The sequence below is a fragment of the Apteryx rowi genome, unplaced genomic scaffold, assembly GCF_003343035.1.
Source record: "Apteryx rowi isolate R43461 unplaced genomic scaffold, aptRow1 scaffold_3, whole genome shotgun sequence".
Taxonomy (NCBI): Eukaryota; Metazoa; Chordata; class Aves; order Apterygiformes; family Apterygidae; genus Apteryx; species Apteryx rowi.
This window is the reverse complement of record NW_020449418.1, coordinates 6,384,938-6,407,756: the sequence shown is the minus strand read 5'-3', so window position 1 is coordinate 6,407,756 and position 22,819 is coordinate 6,384,938. Positions and strand designations below refer to the sequence as shown.

General features: G+C 46.2%; 1 protein-coding gene across 1 annotated transcript in view; it reads left to right on the top strand.

Moving 5' to 3' along the window:
* The window catches only part of NEURL1 (neuralized E3 ubiquitin protein ligase 1), a 159,942-nt gene that overhangs the window by 5,959 nt on the left and 131,164 nt on the right, over positions 1–22,819 (top strand). The window contains exon 2 of the mRNA XM_026069672.1: positions 2,945–3,019. Within this exon, the coding sequence (XP_025925457.1) occupies positions 2,945–3,019 (75 nt within the window). The remainder of the gene's footprint in view (positions 1–2,944; positions 3,020–22,819) is intronic.

Sequence of the window (22,819 nt, the reverse complement as noted above, 5' to 3'; positions counted from 1 at the left end):
GCAGCCRTTTTTCTTACCTGCTGCTGCTAGGATAATTGCAGGAACCAGCTACTTCTGCATCGCTGTGATTGCTGCCCGTGGCAAGTGCATAAGTACATGTTGTTTTACTTACGGTGCAGAACTTCATGGTGGCTACTCATTTCAAGCTGGGGATCCACATGTGCTCTGGCTTAGTCTGCCTTGAAATTTTAAGACATCTGAGCAATCTGGTCCTGACCKGTCCTGAGGAGTGGGGTTGGCAACACATCTGTTCCAGGATTGTCTCCGTCCGGATGTGGTTGATCTAAGGCGGACTTTAGTCGCAGCACTGTGCATGTGCTCRGTTCTGTGCDGCAAACTGRCAAATCCCAAAGTAGTTTTTAACTTTAATCACAGCACTGTGCATGTGCTCAGTTCTGTGCTGCAAACTGGCAAATCCCAAAGTAGTTTTTAACTTTAATCACAGCACTGTGCATGTGCTCAGTTCTGTGCTGCAAACTGGCAAATCCCAAAGTAGTTTGGAGGGCAAGAGCTGAATTTTAACTGAAAATTAGTCTGGCAATGGCTAAAGTTTCTGCTGTGACTGCAGCATGTACACATAAACCTGAGCTAGCTTTTAACCTAGCTAACTTGGGTGTTGCTAGCTGTGTAGCTAGGAAGTGGGGTAGACCCTTGGATAATTACTCATACTAAGATATGTGCTGATGCAACTGTGTAGTTAAAATTGAGCTGGGGTGGATTTTCCYCTCCGTTCATTCCTGAGGCTCTCTAGCTGGTACAAGTGAGTTGCATGTAAGATTCCAGTTTTACCAGCATGCATATATTACTTGTTATTTAGCCTTTTAGTTACTGAAGTCAAATAGGATAGTATTTTAAAATTGTAGGGCAGAGGATGCCGTGGTGATGTTATATTTATGTAATTCTCTGTTAGTGCACCTTAGTTAAACTCTTTGCTGAAGTGTAGGGAAGGATTCTTAGTTCTCAGAAAACTGTCAGGTTAAACCTCAGGTCTATTTTATGCAAAAGTCTGAAATGTAAATCTTAATAGTTCTTGACCAGCCTCAGAGATAAAATGTCATGCAAGTTTTCTTTCATTAAAAGACATTCAATGCGTAAAGTGTAAACATTTTTTAGAAAACTGGTAATAGACTTTTAGACAGAATAAATTCTAAAGCTACTGGCATTGCTTGTGACGTCTCTTCCCTCTCTTTGTTCCTTCATATTCAATATTTGTGGTTTCATGCTGGTAACACGGACACTTCCAGACATTCCTGCATGTGTGGACTTACACGCATGTGCATGGACATACGCAGGGATTCCCTATTGACTGTCTTTCGGAGGYGATCTCACCATTTTTATGATATGGCCAGGACACACAGTATGTCTAGCATCGGGACTTGAAAGGATTAGCAGCTTCCAGGTTATTTTCCAGTTGCATTGCAGTCCTTTCAGCGAAGCGATGGCTGGGGAGCTCTGTGACTAGTTAATGYGAACAAGTGCAGCTGCTGGTGAAACAAGCCTGTGGATTAGATGTAGGGCTCTCTATAAATGTGTGCAGGTCTGCCTTTGGCTTGGGCTGCTTACTTGTTCGCACTTTCCCCTTTATGCTCCCTTTGGCTTGTGCCACGGAGGGTGACTGGGTGCAGTGCATCAGGTGTAATGAAAACTTCACATGTGACTTCAGAAACCACTACYGAGTGCTTTCCTAGCCAGGCGAGGGGAATATTCTGGGAAGCAATGGCATGAATAATTGAAGAGGAATAAAGTTGATGAAGAATTCCATTGACTGAGTGGAAAYGTTTCTATTTTTTGGGGTATGTTAAAAAAATATTCATGTTGGGTCAAAGCAAAAGTTCTGTTTGCTTTCAAATAAAAGCTTGGTGGATGGTAGTGGCAGCTGGGCCAGCTTTGGCAGGTTTTAAGCATTTTCACACACTTTTCATAGAGGGGATTCAGAAGGCATTATAGGTGCCTTTCCCAAAAGTGAGGGAAGGGTGATGCCAACATAGGCCTCTTCTCAGAAACAGTCATATCTTTCCTGAAATGGCATTTTTATTTTTAGTGGTGGTATTGATTTTGGATCCCTCTTTGTAAGAGGGATCTCAGTGCTTTCGTTCACCAAGTTTTATAATGTTTTGTCAAGGAAGTAAAAAGAACTCCTRACTGCAAAACATATTTATAGTCCCTGAAAGTACTGTATGTGAGCAAAGAATTTGCTAAAAGGCAAATAGGTCAAAGCATGGCAGGGCCAGAATTTTCCAATATGCCTGCACGGGCTTTTAGGGTTACCCTTTGAGAAGAGATCTTACTGGGAAGAGAAGATCTTACTGGGGCACCAAAGAAGGAGACAGCGCTCAGGATGCTGAGCAGAGTCAGAAATCTGGACTCTTGTCCCAGTGGAAATAACGAGGGGCACTTCTGGGGTATCGGTTTCTTCCTTAGGGACCCTAATGGGAGCGTGAAAGTCTGACCTGGGTATGGTATGGGGCTGGTCTGAAAGCCTGGCCCCCCGTGGCCTCCATCTGATGGACTTTCACACGGGGCATTGCTCCCCTTCGCAGATGGAGGAGCAGAGGAGCAAAGGMTGGGTGGCAGTGGGATGCAGGTTGCTGGAGTTTCAATCTCCCATTTCCCCCTTTGCGAGCAGCCCCGGCGTGCTTGTCTGGACATCCTTCCGGCTTCAGCATCCTTGAAAGCTGGAGCTCACACCCTGACCCTGACCTGGTCAGAAGAAATGTAATCATATTATACTTGATTCATTCTAATTTACATTGACTTCCCATATGTCAACATATGATTTAAAAACCCTGCTGATCATCTTTTACCCTCTGTTAGGCATCAGCTCTGCTTGAGTTCCCTTTAACTGCTGCTTGGATGGAGACGTGCCTGTGTTTTGTGCTCTGCTGCTCATCAACACCATCTAATGTAAAAATTAGCAATAGAGTCTTAACTTGCTACTGGATAGGCTTCTGCCAGATAAGCCGAGCAGCCGTAGATCCAGAGCTTATTTGCAACCCAGATTCCAACTCTTCCTCAGAAGGTCAGTTCAAATCTCCTTCAGTGATATCTGTTTAATTTTGTGTTTAATTGTATTGATATTAATCTGGATTTCTTTTATTTGAGCACCTAGTGCCATTGCATTTTTATATGTATCCTGCAGGATCATTTTGGTCTGTGATAAATACTTGGTTTTTATACTTAGGAAGTATTTACTTGGTAGGAAGGGATGAGGTGGTTTCATATAGAAATGTTGCATAGCTTTAGAAAGCAGGATACAAATAACTTTAAAAGTTGCCAACAGAATCTGAGTGAGTCATTTCAACAGATGTGATAGAAAAAGGAGAAGAAATTTGTGCCTCACTAATCTATTATGTTGCAGCATTTCAATATGGAAATACGGGAAAAGGAGAAGTAGTGGGGATGATTTGTCTATACAAATGCAGTGAACACATTATAAAGAATCTGGGTAACCTCTGACATACAGTGCTGGATTTCTACATTCCCATCAACTTTCTGTGTATCATTTAATATACCTGCTTTAGCATTTCATCCCTTCAACAATTACATGCCTTTCAGGGATAAAATTTACYTGTAAAGATGCAAAAAATTCCCCCTATTTAAATCTATGAATACCTTTTTTTAAAGACCTCTCGCAAGTTCAGGGCTGAGATGCCAAGTGATAAGTCCTGACAGCCGAGAGCCTTATTCCTCCAGTTGAAATCTGTCCTGCATTAGTTGTGGCAGAAAGTTCTTACCACCTGCTGGATGCCTAATGGCCTATATAGATAATCTGGTGTTGAGTGCATTTCCTTTAGACGGGTGTTCTCAGCCAGTATTGGCATTCATTGGCGGCCTTAGCAGAGAGATTAGAAATCAGCTTGAGGTTTCAACTGGAAAAGAGGTGGTCCTGCAGGTGGGAAGTGCAGCAATGAATGGAGCAAGCTCTGGTAGCTCTTGCCCATGCTCTGTGTATTTGGTGGCTCAGCAGCTAATGTCAGTCTCCAGCTGTCAGTCCAACCTGAAGCCCAGGAGGAAAAATTGCCAAGGGATGAGTGGGAAGAGAGACTGAGGGTAAACTCCCAATTGGGAATGTTAATACTACATCCCTTATGAATAACCCCAATGCAAAATTAAAAAAAAAAAAAAAAAGGCTTCAAATGAAGTTGTGACAGAGGTAAGCATCAGGCAAGTTTAAAATTTTATACTTGCCATGGTCTTACAACAAAGGTTTTGTGATACACAGCCTGCGATGCTACTGTGAATAGTCTTGCTATCTAATCTTCCAACTCGGAATATGACAGAAGATTACAAGTAGGAAAACAGTTCAGCGTAGCTTTTAGCTGTTTTCCCACTGCTTCCCTTGCTTCTGCTGGAGCGTTATTGCTGTGCCTCTTGCAATTCATATGGAGACAACGTTATTCAGAAGTACAGAGTGTCACCAGGAGGAGGAGAGTTCAGATGAAACCCTGAAGATTTATGACACAGTTTAGATAAGGCCATGTAGGAACTGCGATGCGGGAAGYCACGATAATTCACAGTCTAGCAGCGCTTTTCAGGGTGTGGTGAGAACTTTTTTATGCCGAATGTGTTGTGTCGGATAYGGAGCGGGGCATATTTTAATGAGGTGCTTTAAATGCTGGCCTGCAGAGAGAACTGGTTGCCTGATGAGTAGCTGAGACGCGTAATGCASTACGGACCCTGTCCATCCAGATTTAGGACCTGATCCAAAACCAGCAGAAAGACCCTAGAAAATGGTCAAGTACTGAAATCCTCTTCTGTGTCTCTGGCACACCTTCTGGTGGAGGACCTTAGAAACTGGTAAAATTTGAGGAACTGTGTCTTATGGCAGCTGTTGCCAGGTGGCAGAGAAGAGAGCTTGTGCCATCCCCTTGTCCTAAAATAGACTGATGTCTAGGGAGGTAAAATGATTTATTTATTTTTTGCACGACAACTCGGCAGCAGAAAGTTCATCTGTTCCGCACCGCGGTCCTGCATCCCTGAATTCCCGCAGAGTTGGCCTGATCCAGGCTCAGGACCCCATTTTGCCTCCCAGGGAAGGGCTGGGGCTGCAGGCCGCCCCCGTGTTCCCAGCGTGCCGAGGCCGCTGGGCCAGCGCTGACCTCCGGGCACCCACGGCACCCTCTCCCTGCTCGGGAAAGCATCCACAGCTCCGGCCTGAGAGCAGGCGACCGTCCCCAGCTGCCAGGACTTCGCTGTAAGGTGAGGAGCTTCTGCCTCTTGCAGCCCCCTGAAAAACATCCTTCAATGCTATTAAAAGCAAAAGAGCCAAAGGACATCCCTGACTCTGCCTGGCCGAACCGGGGCCTGATACGGCTACGAGATTCTTTAGTCCTGTCCCCTCCTTTCTGATATTTCCGGGTTAAATTCCCAGGTATAAGCAGTCGGAGGTGTTGGCAGCTGAAATGCTCTCTGGACGTTGGCTCTCTCAAGCTCAAACCTATTCACCACRAAGGAGAGTTACTTTCTCTTGATTAGGTTCAGCAGCAAAATCAGATTTGCTGTTGCAACAGAGGTTTTATATATGGTAAAATGCTCCCAGAAGTACTTTTTAGTAGTGCTTCTGGACTGAAATAAGGTTTTATTAGTGAGAGGCTCCCAAACCGTATTATGTACTGAAGCAGAGCAGGGTGCTTTTGCTCTGATTCKGGGGGCTGATTGAATTCAGTGATGGATGCCAAGTATTTAAGTTCTTGCATGAGTTTATCCGTTAAATTAGAAAGGGTTAAAAGCAGGAGTTATTTTTGGAATAAACACATGAAATAGTGATGGTGAGTTCCAGCTAGGTATTGGATAGTATTTTATTATTGTATGTGGTTGTCCAAAGTGTACTGCTCAGACCATCAGAATAGAAAGCTGTAGGGATAATACATTGCTCTAGATTTACACGGAAATACTTGCGCTGAGTTCAGAGAGCTTAATGTCTTTGCTTGTGACATTCATTGGTATCTTGAAGGATCCAGCCAAATGCAGAGCCACAGCTCTAGACCAGAGAGGCCAGCRATTACAAAACGGAGCTGCTCCATTGCCTCCGGTTCATGGCAACGTGGCTCTGGGAATGTTCAGGGAAAAGGGAAACTTTGCAAGCAAAGTAACGTCTGTTTCATTCRAGGTCTCTGCAGTCCACAATTTTCATCTTTTGCCATTGTATTTTTACAATTAAATATAATTAAGTTATATTTATTATATATGTACAATTGCATATAATTTATTGTTATGCAAGCAATTGCAATTTTTGCTGTAAAGTTATCCATAATTGTGCATTAACATGATGGAGGGGGTGTTTAATTTTAAATATGTCTTTTAGCATATTGATAAGTGGCCAAACCCCTAGAAAAGCTGTTACTTGCCTTGGAAACCATCCCAAACACACCTCTTGGTTCATTTTGCTCTCTCTTCCTCCTACCAGTAGTCTGTTGTGTTTCTTGTTTAATTTATTCTGTAACTTCACCTTAAATAGCCCCTGACATTTATTTTTGTTTATAGCTCATTTATAGTTCTTTATAGGTTTTTTTTTTTATTCTATTTTCTCATCACCTCCTTAATCAGTATTTTACCCATATTAGACATAATTTAGCCTTTTAAAATTTCCGTGGGCCATCTTGAAGCCCTTGAATGGTGATTACTTACAGCCAAACCAAGACTCAGGATGAGGCTGAACTGTTGATCCATAAGCTTCAGGCAAGTTACCTCACTTCCAGTGCCTCTGAGCTCAAAACTGATGTTAGTAACTGCTACTTATAAATGGCCTTCTGTGCTCCACAAAATAATAAGATGCTGTAATTATTCATGACAGTTAAAATGCCCTGAAGTATTCAAATAAAAGCCAAATGTATAGGAAAAACATATCCTGTATAGGAAGGTTATTGTATAAAAGAAAAGCTGTCTGTCTTTATCTGTAGGTCACATTGACAGGCAAACTAGAAATACGTGTAAGACATAGAGACCTAGATACGCTAGTTTTCAGGGGGAACTCCATAGCTGCTGCCATGGGACTATTTTCAGGTGTTTAGATGAGTGAATGACCCAAATATAGTTTAAGCCTGTGACTATTTCATTTCCATAGCAATGCAAATACGGTACMTAAAGGCTAAGAGCTCTGCATCTGATTTAGCAGTGTTGCTTTAGCAACACCATGCAGGATGCAAATAGTCTCCTTGGTAACACTTCCTAAGTGTCATTAGATAAGCGATGGTTATAAACACGGAAGCAGATCAGAATGAGAGACAGGCTCTTGCACGGTGTCTTTTTATAGCCCCAGACATCATGATKAGCAGCATGGTGAAAGGAGAGAGAAAAGATGCTTTGAGGACCGTCGCTCTTGTTAGCGTTTTGCATTTTGTGCTTTGGAAGAGCACACCTGCGGAGACCGGGGYGTCTGACTTGGGTCGCGTACGCGAAGGGAGGGCACCGTCCCTGCTCGCGGACCCGCGTGTCTGCACAGCTGTCCTCCCTCCTCTCCGGGGCAGGTGGACGGCAGCCCCCTGCCCTCCTCCGTAATGGCATACCCGCCTCTCGGCGAGCTTTACGTCTACAGGTCGTGAACGAGAGCCCAGCGCGAGCGCGGCCCCGCCACCTTCGCTCGAGGGTCCCGAGGGCTGGAGGTGCCGGACCTGCCTCTGGGCTGCTGTCAAGTGCCGGCTCCGTTCCCTTTCCTGCCAAGACATTTCCCCTGCTCCGTATCTTTGCTCTCCAGARTGAAATTTGGGCTTATTTTCAGAATTTTGGAGACTCTTTCCCTGGAGGTAGCAGCACAGTAGGGATGAAGGTGGGAAGTGGGGTTACTTAATGCTCAGAAACAGGGCAGTTGTTTCTGCTGTTGGCGTTGTCATACAGAGAGTCATGAATGGAGGCAGCTTTTCCAGCACTTAGGAAAACTGATTTTTTCCAAAAGCCTCAGGTGTTGGACTGAAGGGGTTACACAAACATACTAGCTTTTGTTTAAAAACTCCTCAGTTTTGTACACTTCTCTGTCACTGAGAAAAGCTAAAAGGTATAAAAAGAATATGACCTAATGGCTCAAAAATCAGAAGGCAAACAAAAGAACTACCACTGCTTTTGTTTTAAACTGATCTGTATTTCAGTCCCTCTGGGTTRTGCCTGTGGATCTCATGCATGGAGTCTGAATGCCTGATAATGTCAACTGGACACATGAAAGAGAGTGATGGAAGGAGCCAAGTCCCCAAGGGCATCAGAAGAAGTTTATTCTGGTTTGGGATGAAAGTTTGAAAGAGCAGATGGTTTTATTTTATCATAAGCTTGACCCTGCTTCGGCGGAAAGAGGCAGCTGGTGGACTTCTGTGTTTTTTTCAGAAATCCTCTGAACCAAAGCTAAGCCAGACCCTTGCAGCCAAGCAGTGCCTGAATGTGACGTTYGGGCCCACATATAAGGCTAGTGACTTGGGACTGTCCAGTCCAGTGGTTCCTCTGTCATTTCAGCAGCGTGCAGCACCCTGCAATTTGGACACGTGGCAAAAGACAGTCCCAGTGACTGCAGTTTTTTCCTGTTCTAATTCAAACACTGAGTTCAAAGGCCAATGGTCTCTCTTTTCAAGGAGAACTCACCAAAAAAACCCAACCCTCCCCCACAGCCCTTTTTCCCTCCCAGATCCTCTTGGCTTTCATCCATCTTCATATCGCTCTTATCTCATGGCTTCTGCTGTAAATGTCAGCGCTAATTAACATGGGTCTTTGGCCCTCCGTGTATTTAAGGTGAGTWACAATCAAACGTTTGTTTGTGCGATGGGAGCCTGAACATCTCCACCTTCCCCGGGGAAGCCAGGGGACTGTTAGCCTTGCGCGTGACAAGCCGCAAGAGGCTTCACCTCTGCAATGTCAAACGCATGCAGGTGAAGCTCTCCTGCTGTGGGTGAGAGAAGCGTTTCCTAGGGCTTCTAGAGATTAAAATAGAAGGTCCGGGGTCGCCTTACTGAACTGCCTCCATCCCATCCCTGTGCTGAGCTCCTGGGGTATCGCTGGGAGGCGCTGGCGAGTTTTCTGCATTGCAAGGGAGACACTGGAGTCACTGGATCCCGGGATGCAGTTCCAGCCCTAAGGCAAACTGCTGCTGCCGTCACTGTGCAGCATAACAGGCTTCATGCAGCGGGTCTGGGGACTGCTTGGAGGTGAGGTTTGTCCCAGCGGTGCCACGTGTTCGGCAGCAGAGTCACGGAGCAGCTGTTCCTCACCATCATGTCCCATGGCTTAGTGGGACATGGGAATTTGGACGCGCGACTTTGCTAAATGGCAGCTCAGCCCTCAAACTTCCCTCCCGTTCTGCTGTATGCAGAGTAGAGCATTTCTGTCGTGTGTCCCCAGGACAGCCGAGCTGCTGCCTTTCTGCCGCCTGTCATCTGGATGCTGAATTCTTAAACATTGTGGGCATCATCTTCTAGAGCAGCTTGGGATAGCTGCTCTAAATGATCCTTCTCCCTGATATAATCCTTGCGCGTGGCTGTTGCAGAGAGATGGAGCGGAGCTCATGTCTTTTGGGGAGAGTCAAAGGGCACGTGGGATAAGGGAGGTTTTTCTGCGTGCCCTTTCACGGTGCTTTGGGTTCTCAGTGTTTCTGCCCAGAGGGCACTTGCGCTGCGGAGGCTCGACCAGAAGAGCACCGTTGTGTGACGTTGGTTTGGCGCCAGTTCAGCAGAAAGAGCAACCGCTTTCGCCTTACCAGCTCCACTTCCTGCAGCACCTGGGTCTTCCTTGGAGACCTCCTGGTCACACATGGAGCCAGCCTAGCTCTGAGGGCAAATGGGAGCACAGGCCCCTGCTGCGAGGCYGTAAGCCAAAGATCCCCCAGGTTTCAGCTCATGCACCTGCGACAAGTGAGCTCCGGCTTTTGCGCAATTCCAAACGCCCCTTAAAYGAGGGTTTCAACGGAAGCAGGGTGGCCCTGGCCGTAGGCTCTGACGAGGGCTGCTCGGTCCCTGGGCAAGGCGCTGCCCTTCGCTCCCCAGCTCCTTGCGGCACGGCTCCTCTCCCCTGCGCGCCGGCGGGGATGCGGCTCCCACCCACGCTCTCCTGCCCGCGCGGGAGGGGGATCCCCCAGGGTCGGACGCTGTCCGTCCGTCCTTCCCCTGCGGTCTGGCAGTCTCCACGTGAGACCGCGGTGACCCCCTGCGCTCCCCTCTGTAGGAAGACATCCTGGCTCCCGAGCCAGCACGCGAGACTCCCGTCTCCTCTCTCTGCACCCCGCTCCTGACCTCCAGGTCCGATTTTGCCGCCTGGCCTGTGAATACGCTCCTTTGTTTGCAGAAAAGCAAACAGAAGAGACTGCAGCCAAAAATCCTTCCCAAGCAACCTGGGCAGCCGTGGGGCGACTCTCGCTTCGACACAGACGTCTCTCTCGTTCAGTATTCCCCTCGGACRGCAGATTACTTTCTGCGATTCTCTTTTCGCTCAAATGCGTTTATTATCACTTTCCATCCGCTTCCTCTGCAGCTGGGAGCTGCTTTCACCCCCATGCAGTTATCCGCAGCGTCTCACGCAGGCACCACTGACACCCCTATCCGTTATTTTTATATTTTTAGTGATCTTCCTTGTGCAATAGCATGAGTTATCTTTTTGATGAGCATCTTCTTAGCAGAATATTAATGTATATAATTAAGATAGTATTTGGCTCTTGAATCACACTTTCATCCAAAAATTGTCTTAATTACACAGCTGCTCCTCTAGGAATGAAGCTGTGTTTGTTTTAAATGCTTAAATGTGGAGCTAGGGGCTAAATTTCTTTATCCAAGAAGAAAACCTCCATTTCTGATTTCTAGCTATGTTGTAAACAGCAGTTCTTCTTTTTTAAGGAGAGGAAGAAGTAAAGAGAATTGTATAGCTGATTTTTGTTTTCATCCTCTACTAAGGGGATGAGGTGCAAAACACTTTGGTTTATTGTACTCTGAGTTATTGAAGGAAAAATCTTGAGGATCTCGCATTCCTTGGGTTGGTTCACATGGTGTTTTTTCTCTTTCTTTAACCTCTTGAAGCTCAGGCATCCCTAACAGCCAGAAAGAAGAGGAAGGGTAAGAGACACCTGTTTTTTACCAGCTTCCAGTTTGCGAACCATAAAACTAGCTTTAGCAGCAGCCTTAACCTCTTGGTGTTCTAACAACATGGAAGAAAAATGTCTCCAGAGAAGCCTGCAGGATTACTTTAGCTTTCTGTGATGCAGCTGAGAACTGGTGCTCAATTTTGCTATCAATTCTTCAGCTTTAAACACTGCAGCTGTAAATTAGCCCCTCCTACAAGTACGTTAGCGTTTGGAAGTATGCGGTAAATCACATTATAGCCACCCTTCATTAACTCTGATGCACAAGATTTCAGCAGTAGAGGTTTGATTCAGAGAAAATGAATGAGGATAGTTAAAGTCAAATATAAATAGAGCTCATTAAAAAACAAACAAACCAGCCCCTGTTTCATTATGTGACTCTTAACTGCACCAGGAGAACAGTAGTTCTCGCTGACGTCCCCTGGCAGCCTTGTTCTCTTCATCTTCCTCTGTAAACTCGCTCGCAACCTCCTCGGAGCTCTCGGGGACACGACACCAATCTGCGCCTTGTACGGGGAGGAAGAGGGGGAGACCAGACCCAACGCGCCTGTCTGCGTGCGCACACAGCTAGATGAGCGCAGCATCCGCACCCCATCCGAGCTGCTAACTGCATCGGCGCAGAAGATCACCCTTCTCCTGCGTCTGTAATAGCCGTGTCCTCGCCTGGGCGATGGAGCCGGGCCAGGCAYGGCCAAAGCGGTCGGGCGCCTGGTGCCGTCGGCATCGCCGCACGGCGGGGTCGGAATAGCTCCTCCGGGCCGGGGACAGAGCTTCCCCCTCGCCCTGCCCTGCTCGAGCCCCTGCCCGGACCGAAGCCCGCCGCCACCTGGAAAATCAGGATAAGCYGCTTGTCGCAGAGCGCAGTCTGAAGGGGTCCTGTGCCCTTTCGTAACCACAGTCGCCCGACCAGTTCAGAGTCTGATTTGCCCACTGTTCATCCCCGTGTAGGTGGGTTTGTTCATTTCTGTTGGGTTTTTAAGTGCATATGTTTTGGGGGAAGGGAGAAAGTGAAAAAGCTGTGATTTACTCAGAACGTGGAAAAAATCCAGCTAAAGCAAYGAAATATAGTGTATAGCAGCCTGCGCAAAAGAATTAAGGGTTGCAGGACGTTATTCAGAGCTTCCAATTCACTAACATACCTTCAGCCATTAACTTCAATGAGGCTTTCGCTGCTGCTTTATTGAATAGGAAAGCTTACCTTCACGCGATCCTGCCTGCGTAGGTACAGTGAATGTGAAAAGAGGCCTGGAAAAGACGTTGGACAGCATTTGAAAGGAAGACTAGTAGTTTTGGAAAAGTCAGCTATTTTTAAAGCAAAGCTAAAATAAATTTTYTTTTTAAAAAGATGTATTCAGGAGAAGGCTGCATGACTCTCAGTACTATTAGTACAATAGCCCAAGTGGAAGATTAATGTTCTGTTTAAGGGAATAAAAATGCAGTATCTCTTGAGCAAATTATTACCACATACACTGGCGGGGTAAACAGCGAATAGCAGCTTTCTGCTGTTTATGATTGCAGCTCCTGGAAAAAACATGGAGCCTATAAGGCTTCTGTCTGTATCAGTTGTGCTTCTGCTGTGGTTTCCCCCGGCACAACCACCGGTTCAGTCCTTCTCTTATCACCAGTTCAAACCCAGTGTTAGTGACACTAAGTCACCGGAGTCCTTGATATTTTAAAGCAATGTATCATCTAATCCTGTTCAGCGCAAGTTTCATTGGCATGATGCCTGAATGCCAGTCACAAGGGCTCCCTACATCCAATTTTATGTGGAAAATCATTCCAAAGTTTTAATTAATTTTAATTCATGATTGCAGAGCAATTCAGTGTGCAGATGGAAATCAGCAGAGAAGTGTTAGTTCATCTCGCTTTATTATTTTTTATGCATACATATGTTTTACAAAAAGAGTTGCGGCTTACTCAGAACCTGGACTGGACTGTGCCTGACTGTTTAATTACTGTTTACACAGAAGTAATTTGCAAAGTGTTAATTTCGGAAATCAATATGCTCCAGTCCAATAAATATTTAATGCTCCCATCTGCCATTTTTAGGTTAGTTACCAACCCTGTTAGATGAAGTCTATGAAACAGTTGTCTGCTGTTGACATAAAGAAGGGTTTTGAGATCCAGCTTGAATGGAAACCTAGAAAAAAGTAGGCTTCCTAAACCCAGTTGTATTCTCTTTTCTAGATTAAATATGCAAAGRGAGAAGACTGCATATAGAGATAGGTTTACAGCAAATAGGCCCATATAAAATTGCATCTTAATTTTACAGAGAGGAAATACATTGAGTCCTTCCTAGTGAGACTATGTATCGTAAGCCTGAGTCCAGCTCACGCTGCTGTAATTAGAAAAAAACCTGCTGATGGGAGGGCAATTAGGCCCTGTGTTAATAGCGTGGGATGGGTAGACTGGGCAACTAAGCTGTAGTAACAACATGGGACTGACTTGGTTGATGCCGCTGCTAGCCTTGGAGCGTGCTCCATAGAAAATAAACGTACCCAGGCGCCTGTGCACGCTCAGGCTAGGTGGACTCCTGCTGCTGCTCGTTAAGAGTAGAGGGTTAAGTTCGGAACAATTAAAAATGTGTAAGAACAGGCCTAGCTCTGAGCGTGCGAGTGGTTTCTTTGAGCATGTATCGGCTAAATCCCACCTCGGCCTGGCAAACACGGAGCCCTCATTTCTCTGCCCAGCTGTATTAAAGCTAAGTTCGCTGGCCTTGAGAAATAAACGTCGTCGTGCTTCGGGCCTTAGCTGGTTTATCTCAGTTTTCCCACCTGCAAAAATGGAATCACTTCCATGGGGTATTTTAAGCRTTAGTTAACGTTTGTAAAACTCATGGGGAGAGGCACATTTTATGAATCACCTGCCTGTAACGTGTAGTGTCTTTACCGCTGGGAAAAGCCTGATAAAATGAAGGGCGGGATAGTCGTCTTAAAGAGCAAAGGGCAAGGGGAGGTGGGGAGGAACGAGGCTGAGCAGGGATCATCAGGAGGAGGAGGCGAGAGAGCAGGAGAGGAGGCAGCCTTGCCGGGAGGCGTCCCGGATCGACGCGGCGAGCTCGGCCCTGGTAGCAGGTCTATCCGCTGGGCGAGCCCGGGAGGTTGGCTACTGCCTCTCCTAGGCTTTGCCGCCCGGAGCCTGGGGCTCCTTCTCTCCCCCGGCTTCATTTGCAGTCCTGAGAAGGAGGAGAAAAGCTTTGGGACCTGGGTGTTGAAAGGCTCGAACGCCTCCGCCTACGTGGGTGGGTGGGAGGGCGCGCGTGGGGTCCGGCAGGGAGCCGGCGTCCCCGTAGGTCCCGGCAGCCTCCGCCACCGATCCGCTGTGGCTGCTGACCTCGCTTTCTGTAAAGGGGGGGAGCGAAACTCGTCTCCCTCAGGCTGCCTAGCTGACTATTTAATTACTGATATTCATGGAGGACTTGGAGCTCTCTGGATGGGAATGCCCTGTGCCAATGCAAATGTCATCGCTCGCGGTACAACACAGGCCTTGATGATTAGTTCTGTTTTACTGTTTTTCTGCTATAATTATGTTTAATTCATGTGTTGTTTCATCAAAGTGTTTGCCACTCAGGGCTTGGCCTCATCTTCTTAAATAGCTGGATATAAAATTACAGTGTGTTCCTCCAGTGAGACCATTATTTCCAGAACATCATGACAGCTTTATTATGACACAGAGTTTTCTGTTTAACTAGAACAGATACAGTGAATTATCCTTTTAAAAAATCAAACTCTCTTGTGGTGGATCATTAGACTTAAGCCATTTTCTGTGCAGGGTTGCTCTAAATCAACATATTAAGGCCCTGTAGCTGGGCCGTTTGCGCTATGGCCTCTAAGCTTTCTTGCTAGGTCAGGACGGGCCAGTACTCTTCCTGGGAGGCAAACTGCAAAGCACCACGCGAAGCGGGGCTGGTTTTCCAGCAGAAGAGGTTCTGCCTTTGAGTCCTTCCCCAGCCTCGTGCTAGCTTCCAGGGATTATTCGGAAAGCAGTGAACGGTGAGCCCTGTTTGCCTTCCCGGGCAGGGCTGCGCGTTGGCTTGCTGCTTGGCGGCCCTGGGGCGAGACGCTTTCCAGGTTGCATCCTTTTTCGATACCCAGCAGGCCACGTCCAGCTTCATATATGTGGCTTCATGTGTTTGCTTCGTTTTAGTTCCACCAGAAAAACAAAATGCCCCCGAACGTGTGAGGAGACTTCTGCTTCAGTGGGATGTGGCTGCGGGGTTGCAGCTGAGCACTGCCGGCTCTGCAGACGGCCTTCAGGACAGACCTGGAGCAATGCAGTGCTCCCTCGCACGACTCCCCGGGTGCTGTCTTTCCCTTCCCCTTGCGCTTTCGTCCTCCCCCCCACCTGCCATCTGCTTATTCCTCTAAGCCTCTGYTGCGGTGCCCTCATTTTGCGGCGTTTCCGTCCCCCCGCTGCCCTGGCGAGCCACACGCTCCTGGAGGTGGCACTCCTGTCCCCGTGGTCCTGGCGCGCAGGCKCGCAGGGAGCGCCTGGCTGACTCGCGCGGTGGCAGACGTGCAGGGGAGGTGTTGTGGAGCCAGGATCGCGCTGACATGTTCGCTTTGGGCTTGCCTAGTGGAAACCTTTCGGAGGCGTAAAAGTGTACGTGGCTGCTCTGCTGATGGAAATACACCGTGGGCTGTGGCAAGGTGGAYGAACGCCTGTGCCTGTAACTACAAATCTATAGTTCAGATAATGTTTTTAGTGATGTATTCAAATTGTTGTCCACAAATATTCCCTAGGATGTTCCTGCATGTAAAAAGACCAACCTGTTAAAGCCTAATGGGACCCAAAAGAAATTGCTTCCTACAGCCTTTACACTGTGCAGTTGGGCATAATAACTCCAGCTGGTGCACCAGGGACTTCCAGCAGCAAAGCTCTTCTAGTGCACTTCATGCAGGTGCTGCTGTAGTGGATATGGGGGCCTTTGGGATAGGTGGATATATAAATCAAATTAATAGTGACACTTCTGCATTAAAAGTTTTGCTGGATTATGGAACAAGCTTCTGAACTGCTGCTGTGATGGGCTACCTCTGTTTAACCAGGGACCACACTCAGATGCTCTTTTCGGCTTTTATGGGGGTGRTGATGTACCAGAAAGGAAAAAAAGAAAACATGGGAAGTGGTTTTGGAAGCATAAAGTTTGCAGTATTACTTTCGTGCAAGTCACTCTTTTCTAAGCTTTTAAACTTTGTGGGGCAGCAGGTGCTGAATGGCTGCTCTATGGCTTGATTAACCAGCATCTAACTTCACAAAGTCTCTGGCGGCTGGAAATAAAAATTAAATTAAGCAATCATTTTGGCTAACAGCTATGCCTCTACCGCCAGCACCCTCAGTATCTCTTCAGCTAAAAGGAGGAGTGGGGTCTCAGGCAGTTTTCTTGCTGTTTTGACCTGGTTTTCTGAGGAAGCCAGACCCACTGGTGTGTGTGGTGGTGGGGAGGTCCTAGAGAGTGCAAAGCAATTTCTGTGCCCACAGTCTCCTTTGCAGCAGTCTCTACAGGAGAATATAAATTAAACACTGCAGAAATCTACTTGTTAATGGAAGACAGCATGGTCTACTAGTCACAGCATGACTTAGCGGAGATAAATCCCTCTACTTGATGTTCCCAGCTCTCCCATGCAGATACYAAGGCATTTCACCTCTCTGTGCCTCACTGTGCCAATGAATAAAGGAAGGAGAGACATAGAGCTGCATTATTATTACAGTCTAATTCTAATCAGAGCAGAGTGGCAGGAAACAGCAGGCCGTCCTGGGTTCCTGCCGCCGTCATTTAGACCCAAGCTCCTGCCTCAGGGTGAGTTCACAGGCAGGTTGAGCTGATCTCTGCTGGATCTGCTGCGGTCCCCCCATTTCCACCACCACCACATGAGAGAATCCAGCCAAGAGGATGYTCTTGGCCAAAAAGCAATTACTCTTCTCCCCAGCTCCTATCCTGAAAGTTTAGTTTTTGACCGACCAGGTCCCTGAACCAGCTTGCTCTGCCATGGGACGTATCCTGAGGCAAGGGACGAGGTGGGATGGGTTGGCCAGGGGAAGGAGCCAGATCACACCCCTGCATGGATCCTCTCATGTGACTTTGTTCAAAATCAAACTTCATTGGAGGGATCATTTTGAAGATTGTAGGCATGTTTGAACTCAGAGTGTGTTTTGTCATTTGACCAGCTTGTTGGCTTGAGTTGATGAACTCTTGTGTAGTTTAGGGGAGATCCTCCTCCTGCTGACACCTCTTGTACTCTCAGTGACACCCCTGTGCAAGTAGCACACTCACAGGGATTTGCACTGGTTCGCAAGGCTGTCCCTTGCAATCTCCTGAAGGCCAGTTTCCCAGGGCTGTGATTTTTGTGTTTTTCTGAACCAAAAGTCCAACTGTATATTGTGAATTCAGCAGATAAAGTCAACAAGGAGGTCTTGTTGTACTGCTTCCATCCATGCATCATYCACCTGCATCCCCATGCGGGTCGTACACAGAGGCCAGGCTACACGGTTCAGTTTTTGGAATATCTGGCTCCTTGCAAGACGCAGTACACTGGCCTCTTCATCAACTCTGAGCTTCACCACAGAGGCCTGATTGTGTCGCCTCTGTAAGCTTCAGTCAAGGAACTCGCTTCCTAAGACCATATCAGTATTCTGCAAAGAAAATTGAAGCGCTTTCTTCATTGAGGCTGCTCAAAGGACTAGTGTGTGAGCTATTGTAGAAAATAAATTGGCTGCTAGAAAAATTAAACATTTTYTTCCATATACTCTGCATTGAATTGATTAGGTTCAGGAAAGTACATTGGTTTAAAATGATGGGGCCTGRATCAGGAGAGCACAGAGTGGACTCAACTCCTGTAAAGTGCTGTGAGACCCAGCAGCCCCCCGAAGCCTGCAGGATGTGACCCCGGGGTAAAACTTGAATTTTGTAGTCTCCTGCCATGCAGTAAGCACAGAAGGAGCTTCATAAAAGTGATAAGCAAAAGCAAGCTGGGGAATAACAGTGCTCCTATCATACTGCATTTCCTGGGTATTAGAGCAACTCTGTGATACAGGAATTTAATAGTATAAGTTTGGCTTATAAACCTTCTCGTAAATAATAATAAAAAAGCTCTGACAGTTCAGCTCTAGCTTGACTAATGTAATGATAGTATCTGTCTTGAAGAGAAAAATGGGACAGCACGGAAAGTTCCTTTCTGCCATTTGTCAGGTTTGCAGATGTTGTCACTGGGTGACATTCAGGCCTGTGCAAGTGACCAGCACAAAACTTTGGGTCTGTTTTAAGCCCTCTTAAAAAAAAAAACAAAACTGTTCCTATGTCCTGAACCTCTGTGCTTGATGCATCTCACCCTCTGTATGGAAGATAGATGCCTCCTTCCCAAATTTAGTGTGATGATTGTTTCTTCTAACGACCAGGAGAGAGTGAAATAGGAACCCGAGCAGTCTGTTTCTCCTTTACTACACTGATAGCATTTATTAGTGTTAAGAGACCTCTGCAGCCCTGGGCAGCAATAGGGATTGTATGTTTTTCTTATTTAAAGACTGAGAAGAGCCAGAGATAGGTGATAAACTTGGCTAAGCATCGAGTGCTGAATGAAAGGACGTGCATCTGAGCAGGTATGGTGGCTTCCTCGCTGGGCATTCCTGCTCTTCTCCTGGCCTACCTTGTAGCRTTAAAAGTTATTTGCTTTGGGTGGAATTAATTGGGACTAATTGGAATGAGCTGCTGAGTCATCTCTTCCAATCTGCATATCAGTGCCACCTTACATCTTTTTCCCTTCTTCTCCCATCTGGAAGCAGAGGGATGAGAGGACTTGCTGGAAGTGTCTGTGGCAGAGCTGGGAGAGTTGCCTGGTAGGAAACGCTGCCTCCTGCTAAAAGGTTTGCTTTACATTCAGCTCTTCTGGTTGCAGCCAAGGTACTTTACATCTTTCTTTCCCAGATAGATACTGATGCTGTTGTCTGAGTAGCTCCAGAGGGAAGATCTGCATGAAGAAATATGGAGATCCTAGGAGCTCTGCTTTTAATTGTAAATGTGCAGTTTCTGGCCTGTAGCTCAGATGAATTGTCAGCTATATTTTTAATTAATCTTCCTCAGGACCAATAAGAGGACATAGAGACTAGCTCTGCTGTCAGTTACTTGGATGGTAACAGGATCTGGCTTTCAAAGTAGTAATAACCTGTGTTGTTACAATTTATATAACAATAAGTCAAAGGCCCTGTCTAGGATTATGGTTCATGTGGTCTGGTACAGTGAGGAACACCCAGGAGAGCACAGGCTTTGCTTAGAAGAAAAACTTACCCTTCTTAAAAGGGCCTTCTGGAGGTCTGTATGACTTGTCTGTCAAACTTTTTTTCAAATCTCTGTATCAAAAGAAGTAGTTTAAGTGCCCAGGAGTTCAAGTTCACTCTTCTTTCTTTTTGTTTTAAGAACAGTTTCTTAAAACAAAACTTAATTAGAATAGCCACATAGGTAAGGTAATGTTATATCCAGCTTTCTAAGAAAGTGTTGGAAGGGGAAAATGCAAACCTTCACTATATTTGGCAGCTTCCTAGGAAACTCTATCCCTGTGCTAGAGTGCATTAAAAATAATGCTGTCTGGCAGCTTTTTTGGAACCTGGTAGTAACCAACGCTGTATCACAGGCTTCTTATGTCCTCATTAAATCTGAAATCATGAAAATCTCAGCCTTAAACTCAAGCTTCTGGAGAACGAAGCAGTTGGTCACACTTAATTTTAATGACATTTTGGTATTAAACTGTTCTTTCACTTTTCCCGAGCCCTGGAATGGGGCTTATGCTGTGATAACACAGGATGAACCTCACTAAGACTCTCTGAAGGCTAATTCTCTGGTACAAGTCTGCTTGGAGCTTGTCTGTTGATGCCTGCTGCTATATTGTCTCTTCGGCTGGGCTTTCATCCAAGTTTGTAAGTAGAAATGAAGCTCAGCCCCTGAGTTTGGATTTAGCTCTTGAGTTTTCCTGGAGTGCCAAGTGCCCTGGCGTGCAGTATGAACTGTACCAACTCTGCTAATAAATCACATGGTCTTGGGTGATAAAAATCAATTTCTGAATTTAGGATACCAAAGAAAGTGGTACCTGTTATTAAGTGGGGATTTTTTTTTCTGAGTCACTATTAACCAGGTGTGTGTTACTGGAAAATTCATCTTTTTGTACCTAACCACAGTGCAAGAGTACTAGTAAACATAGGCTTGTTCTGATGCTTAACTCGAGGGGAGATCTGCAGCATAAAAGGGGGGTTGGAATAATAAAACCCCAAGTGTAACCTATGCTTGGGAAATAAAAATAGCTGATGTTAGCCCTGAGGGTGTTATGTTTCTTCAGTTCAGCAGTGAATGAGATCCTTGAATGAAAAAAAAACCCTGTATAATCGTGGCTGGAGCTTTGTGTCTGGAGTTGTGGCTCAGGTTCATCTTCAGATATTCTGACGTGTGACCTGAAGAATTGCCTTGCTAAAGACATTCAGAGATTGTGAGATTCAGAGAGTTTAGAAACCCGCTAGCTGAAGACTATGCTTGCTCTGACTCCCCTAAGTCTCCTGCCAGCAAAATAAATTGCTCCTCCCTCTGCTAAAGGCACATAACTGATGTGTGTGGGTTTTTTCTTTGTCATCTTAACTAGCAATGATAATTGTTAAATATAAGCATCCCTTGAGGGCATGCTGTACATCCAAAAAATGGATCCTTTGTTCAACTTGCATGAGTGTTTAATGTTAATGAGAGCTGGGTGGGTGATGTTATGGAGAGGAGGATAAAGCTCTAGACACAAAGGCTGACTTGACAAGGTTGTGTGTACAGTGCTATAGTTAAGTGTCACCTGCTTCCTTGTGTTCGTCGTGTGGCACATGGGTCAGATGCAGCGGCTTGGCACATCCTTTATTTCTTGTACAATGACTTGATGCTCTTTTGGGACTGATTGCTCATAGTCCTTTGCGTTGGCTTCTGGGCACCTGCTTACTGGAAAGATTGACAAAGATAGAAGGAATTCAGAAAAGTCGAGTATACAGTTATCAGTGGAACTGAAAATACTGATTTAAGAGCAAAGATTAAAAGAGCTGGATATGGGTAATTTTGCCAAGCAAAGACTAATAAGATATGTTTGCACCCTATTTGATGGTGCAAACATGAGGGAGGAAGACTTATTTAAAGTGTTCACTGGGTTTTAACAAGGATGAGCCAAAAGGAAGACTTGATGTGATCAGCAGGAAAACTTTAAGACATGCACTGTGCTATAGAAGTCACAGGCCTTGTAACATCAGACCCTTATTGATTTAGTTCTCAGGTAATAAACTTAGTCAAGGAACAATCCTTCTCTAGTAGATAAGTTAATAGATTTGGACCTGAAGGAATTACTCTGTGTATTCTGGTCTCTGTCTGGATGAATTAAATGGTGCAATAAGTCTTCTCCACCCTGACCTCCCTGAGATCTCAGTGGTGGTGGGACCTGTCGTACAGCTGGGGGGACTGATACTAGCCCTCTGGGGGGTTGGGCTTTCCTGGTTGATGGGTGAACAAGCCTGACATCAGTGGCCTAAAAGCACTGCATAATTATCCAGGGAGGTTGGTGTGTGCTGCTGTACTTTAGCATGTCCCCTGTTGCTCTGTTACAAACACCTTTGCTTTCTCCTGCAACTTCTGCTGAGGTCCATTACTAATCCCTTCTAACAGCTCATGGTTCATTTTTAACAGCCAGGAAGTACTGGAGATCCAACAAGCCACTGACAATGAACAGAGCAAGGTTTTACAGGACCTGACCTTGTTTCCTGCAGATTTAGTGGCAAAACTCTCTCTGAGTTGAGTAGGCTCAGAATTGGCCTCCACTTCTTGGAGCAAAAAGGGCAAGCATGTTGTCGGGGTCGCAGTTGTAGAGTATTTCTTGCTTCTCCATTTTCTGATATAGCTTGCTCAAGATTTATAGAGCAATTATTGCCTGCAGTCCCGATGATGGTGTTTGGTGCAATACCGAAACATCTGTTTTCGGACCTCACTGACAGTGTGCGCCATGGGTTTATTGCACTGGCAAAGAGGCTCCTGGGTTGGGTGGAGGTGTGTGGGGTTTTCCTGTTTGTCTGTCTTTGCTCGTTTTCTCTCCCCTCTCCCCCCACTTGATTTGTGATTCTATATTCCTGAGATCATGTCACAATCTATAAATTTCCCCATTTTTTTGCTGAGAGTAGAGGGACCATGCTGATCTTACCTGTGCTGAGCCCAGCTTTCTTGGCTGTGGTTAGCGTGGGAAATGGTGTGCCACCTCCTCCCAAGGTCCTTCCAGCCTGAACAGACATAGTCAGGAAGTCCAGGTACTCAGATACCACTCGTCTGGGACTCCGGAGAGGTTCGCTGTTATCCTTCTCCCTGAATTCCTGCCCAGCCATCTCTCTCCTTTCAGTGCCTGCTGTTCGTTTCGGTGTAAACCCCATTCTCTGCCCTTCGGTTGATGGGACGATGAAGCTGCTATGGGCAGGAGAAAACGCCCTACCCTCCTGAGGGATGGCCCAATCTTTCCCCCTCTCTTCCCACACGACTGTAGGAATGCAAGTGTGTCCGTGCCCTCTCCTCCCTCCCTCTGCCATCCTACTGCTAGGCCACAGAGCTGCGCCGAAGCTGTGACTCACTGCAAAGCATCTCTTGTAATTCCCCTTGTTAACAGCCTTCATAGCTTTCCAATGCTTCCTGTACCAAAAAAAAATAAAAAATCCTTCTTTCCCCCTTCTTCCTAATTTTATTTCTACAACTCTTTGCTTGCAGGTGTGCTGGGAAGCCCAGGGCCAGCCCTGCGCGGA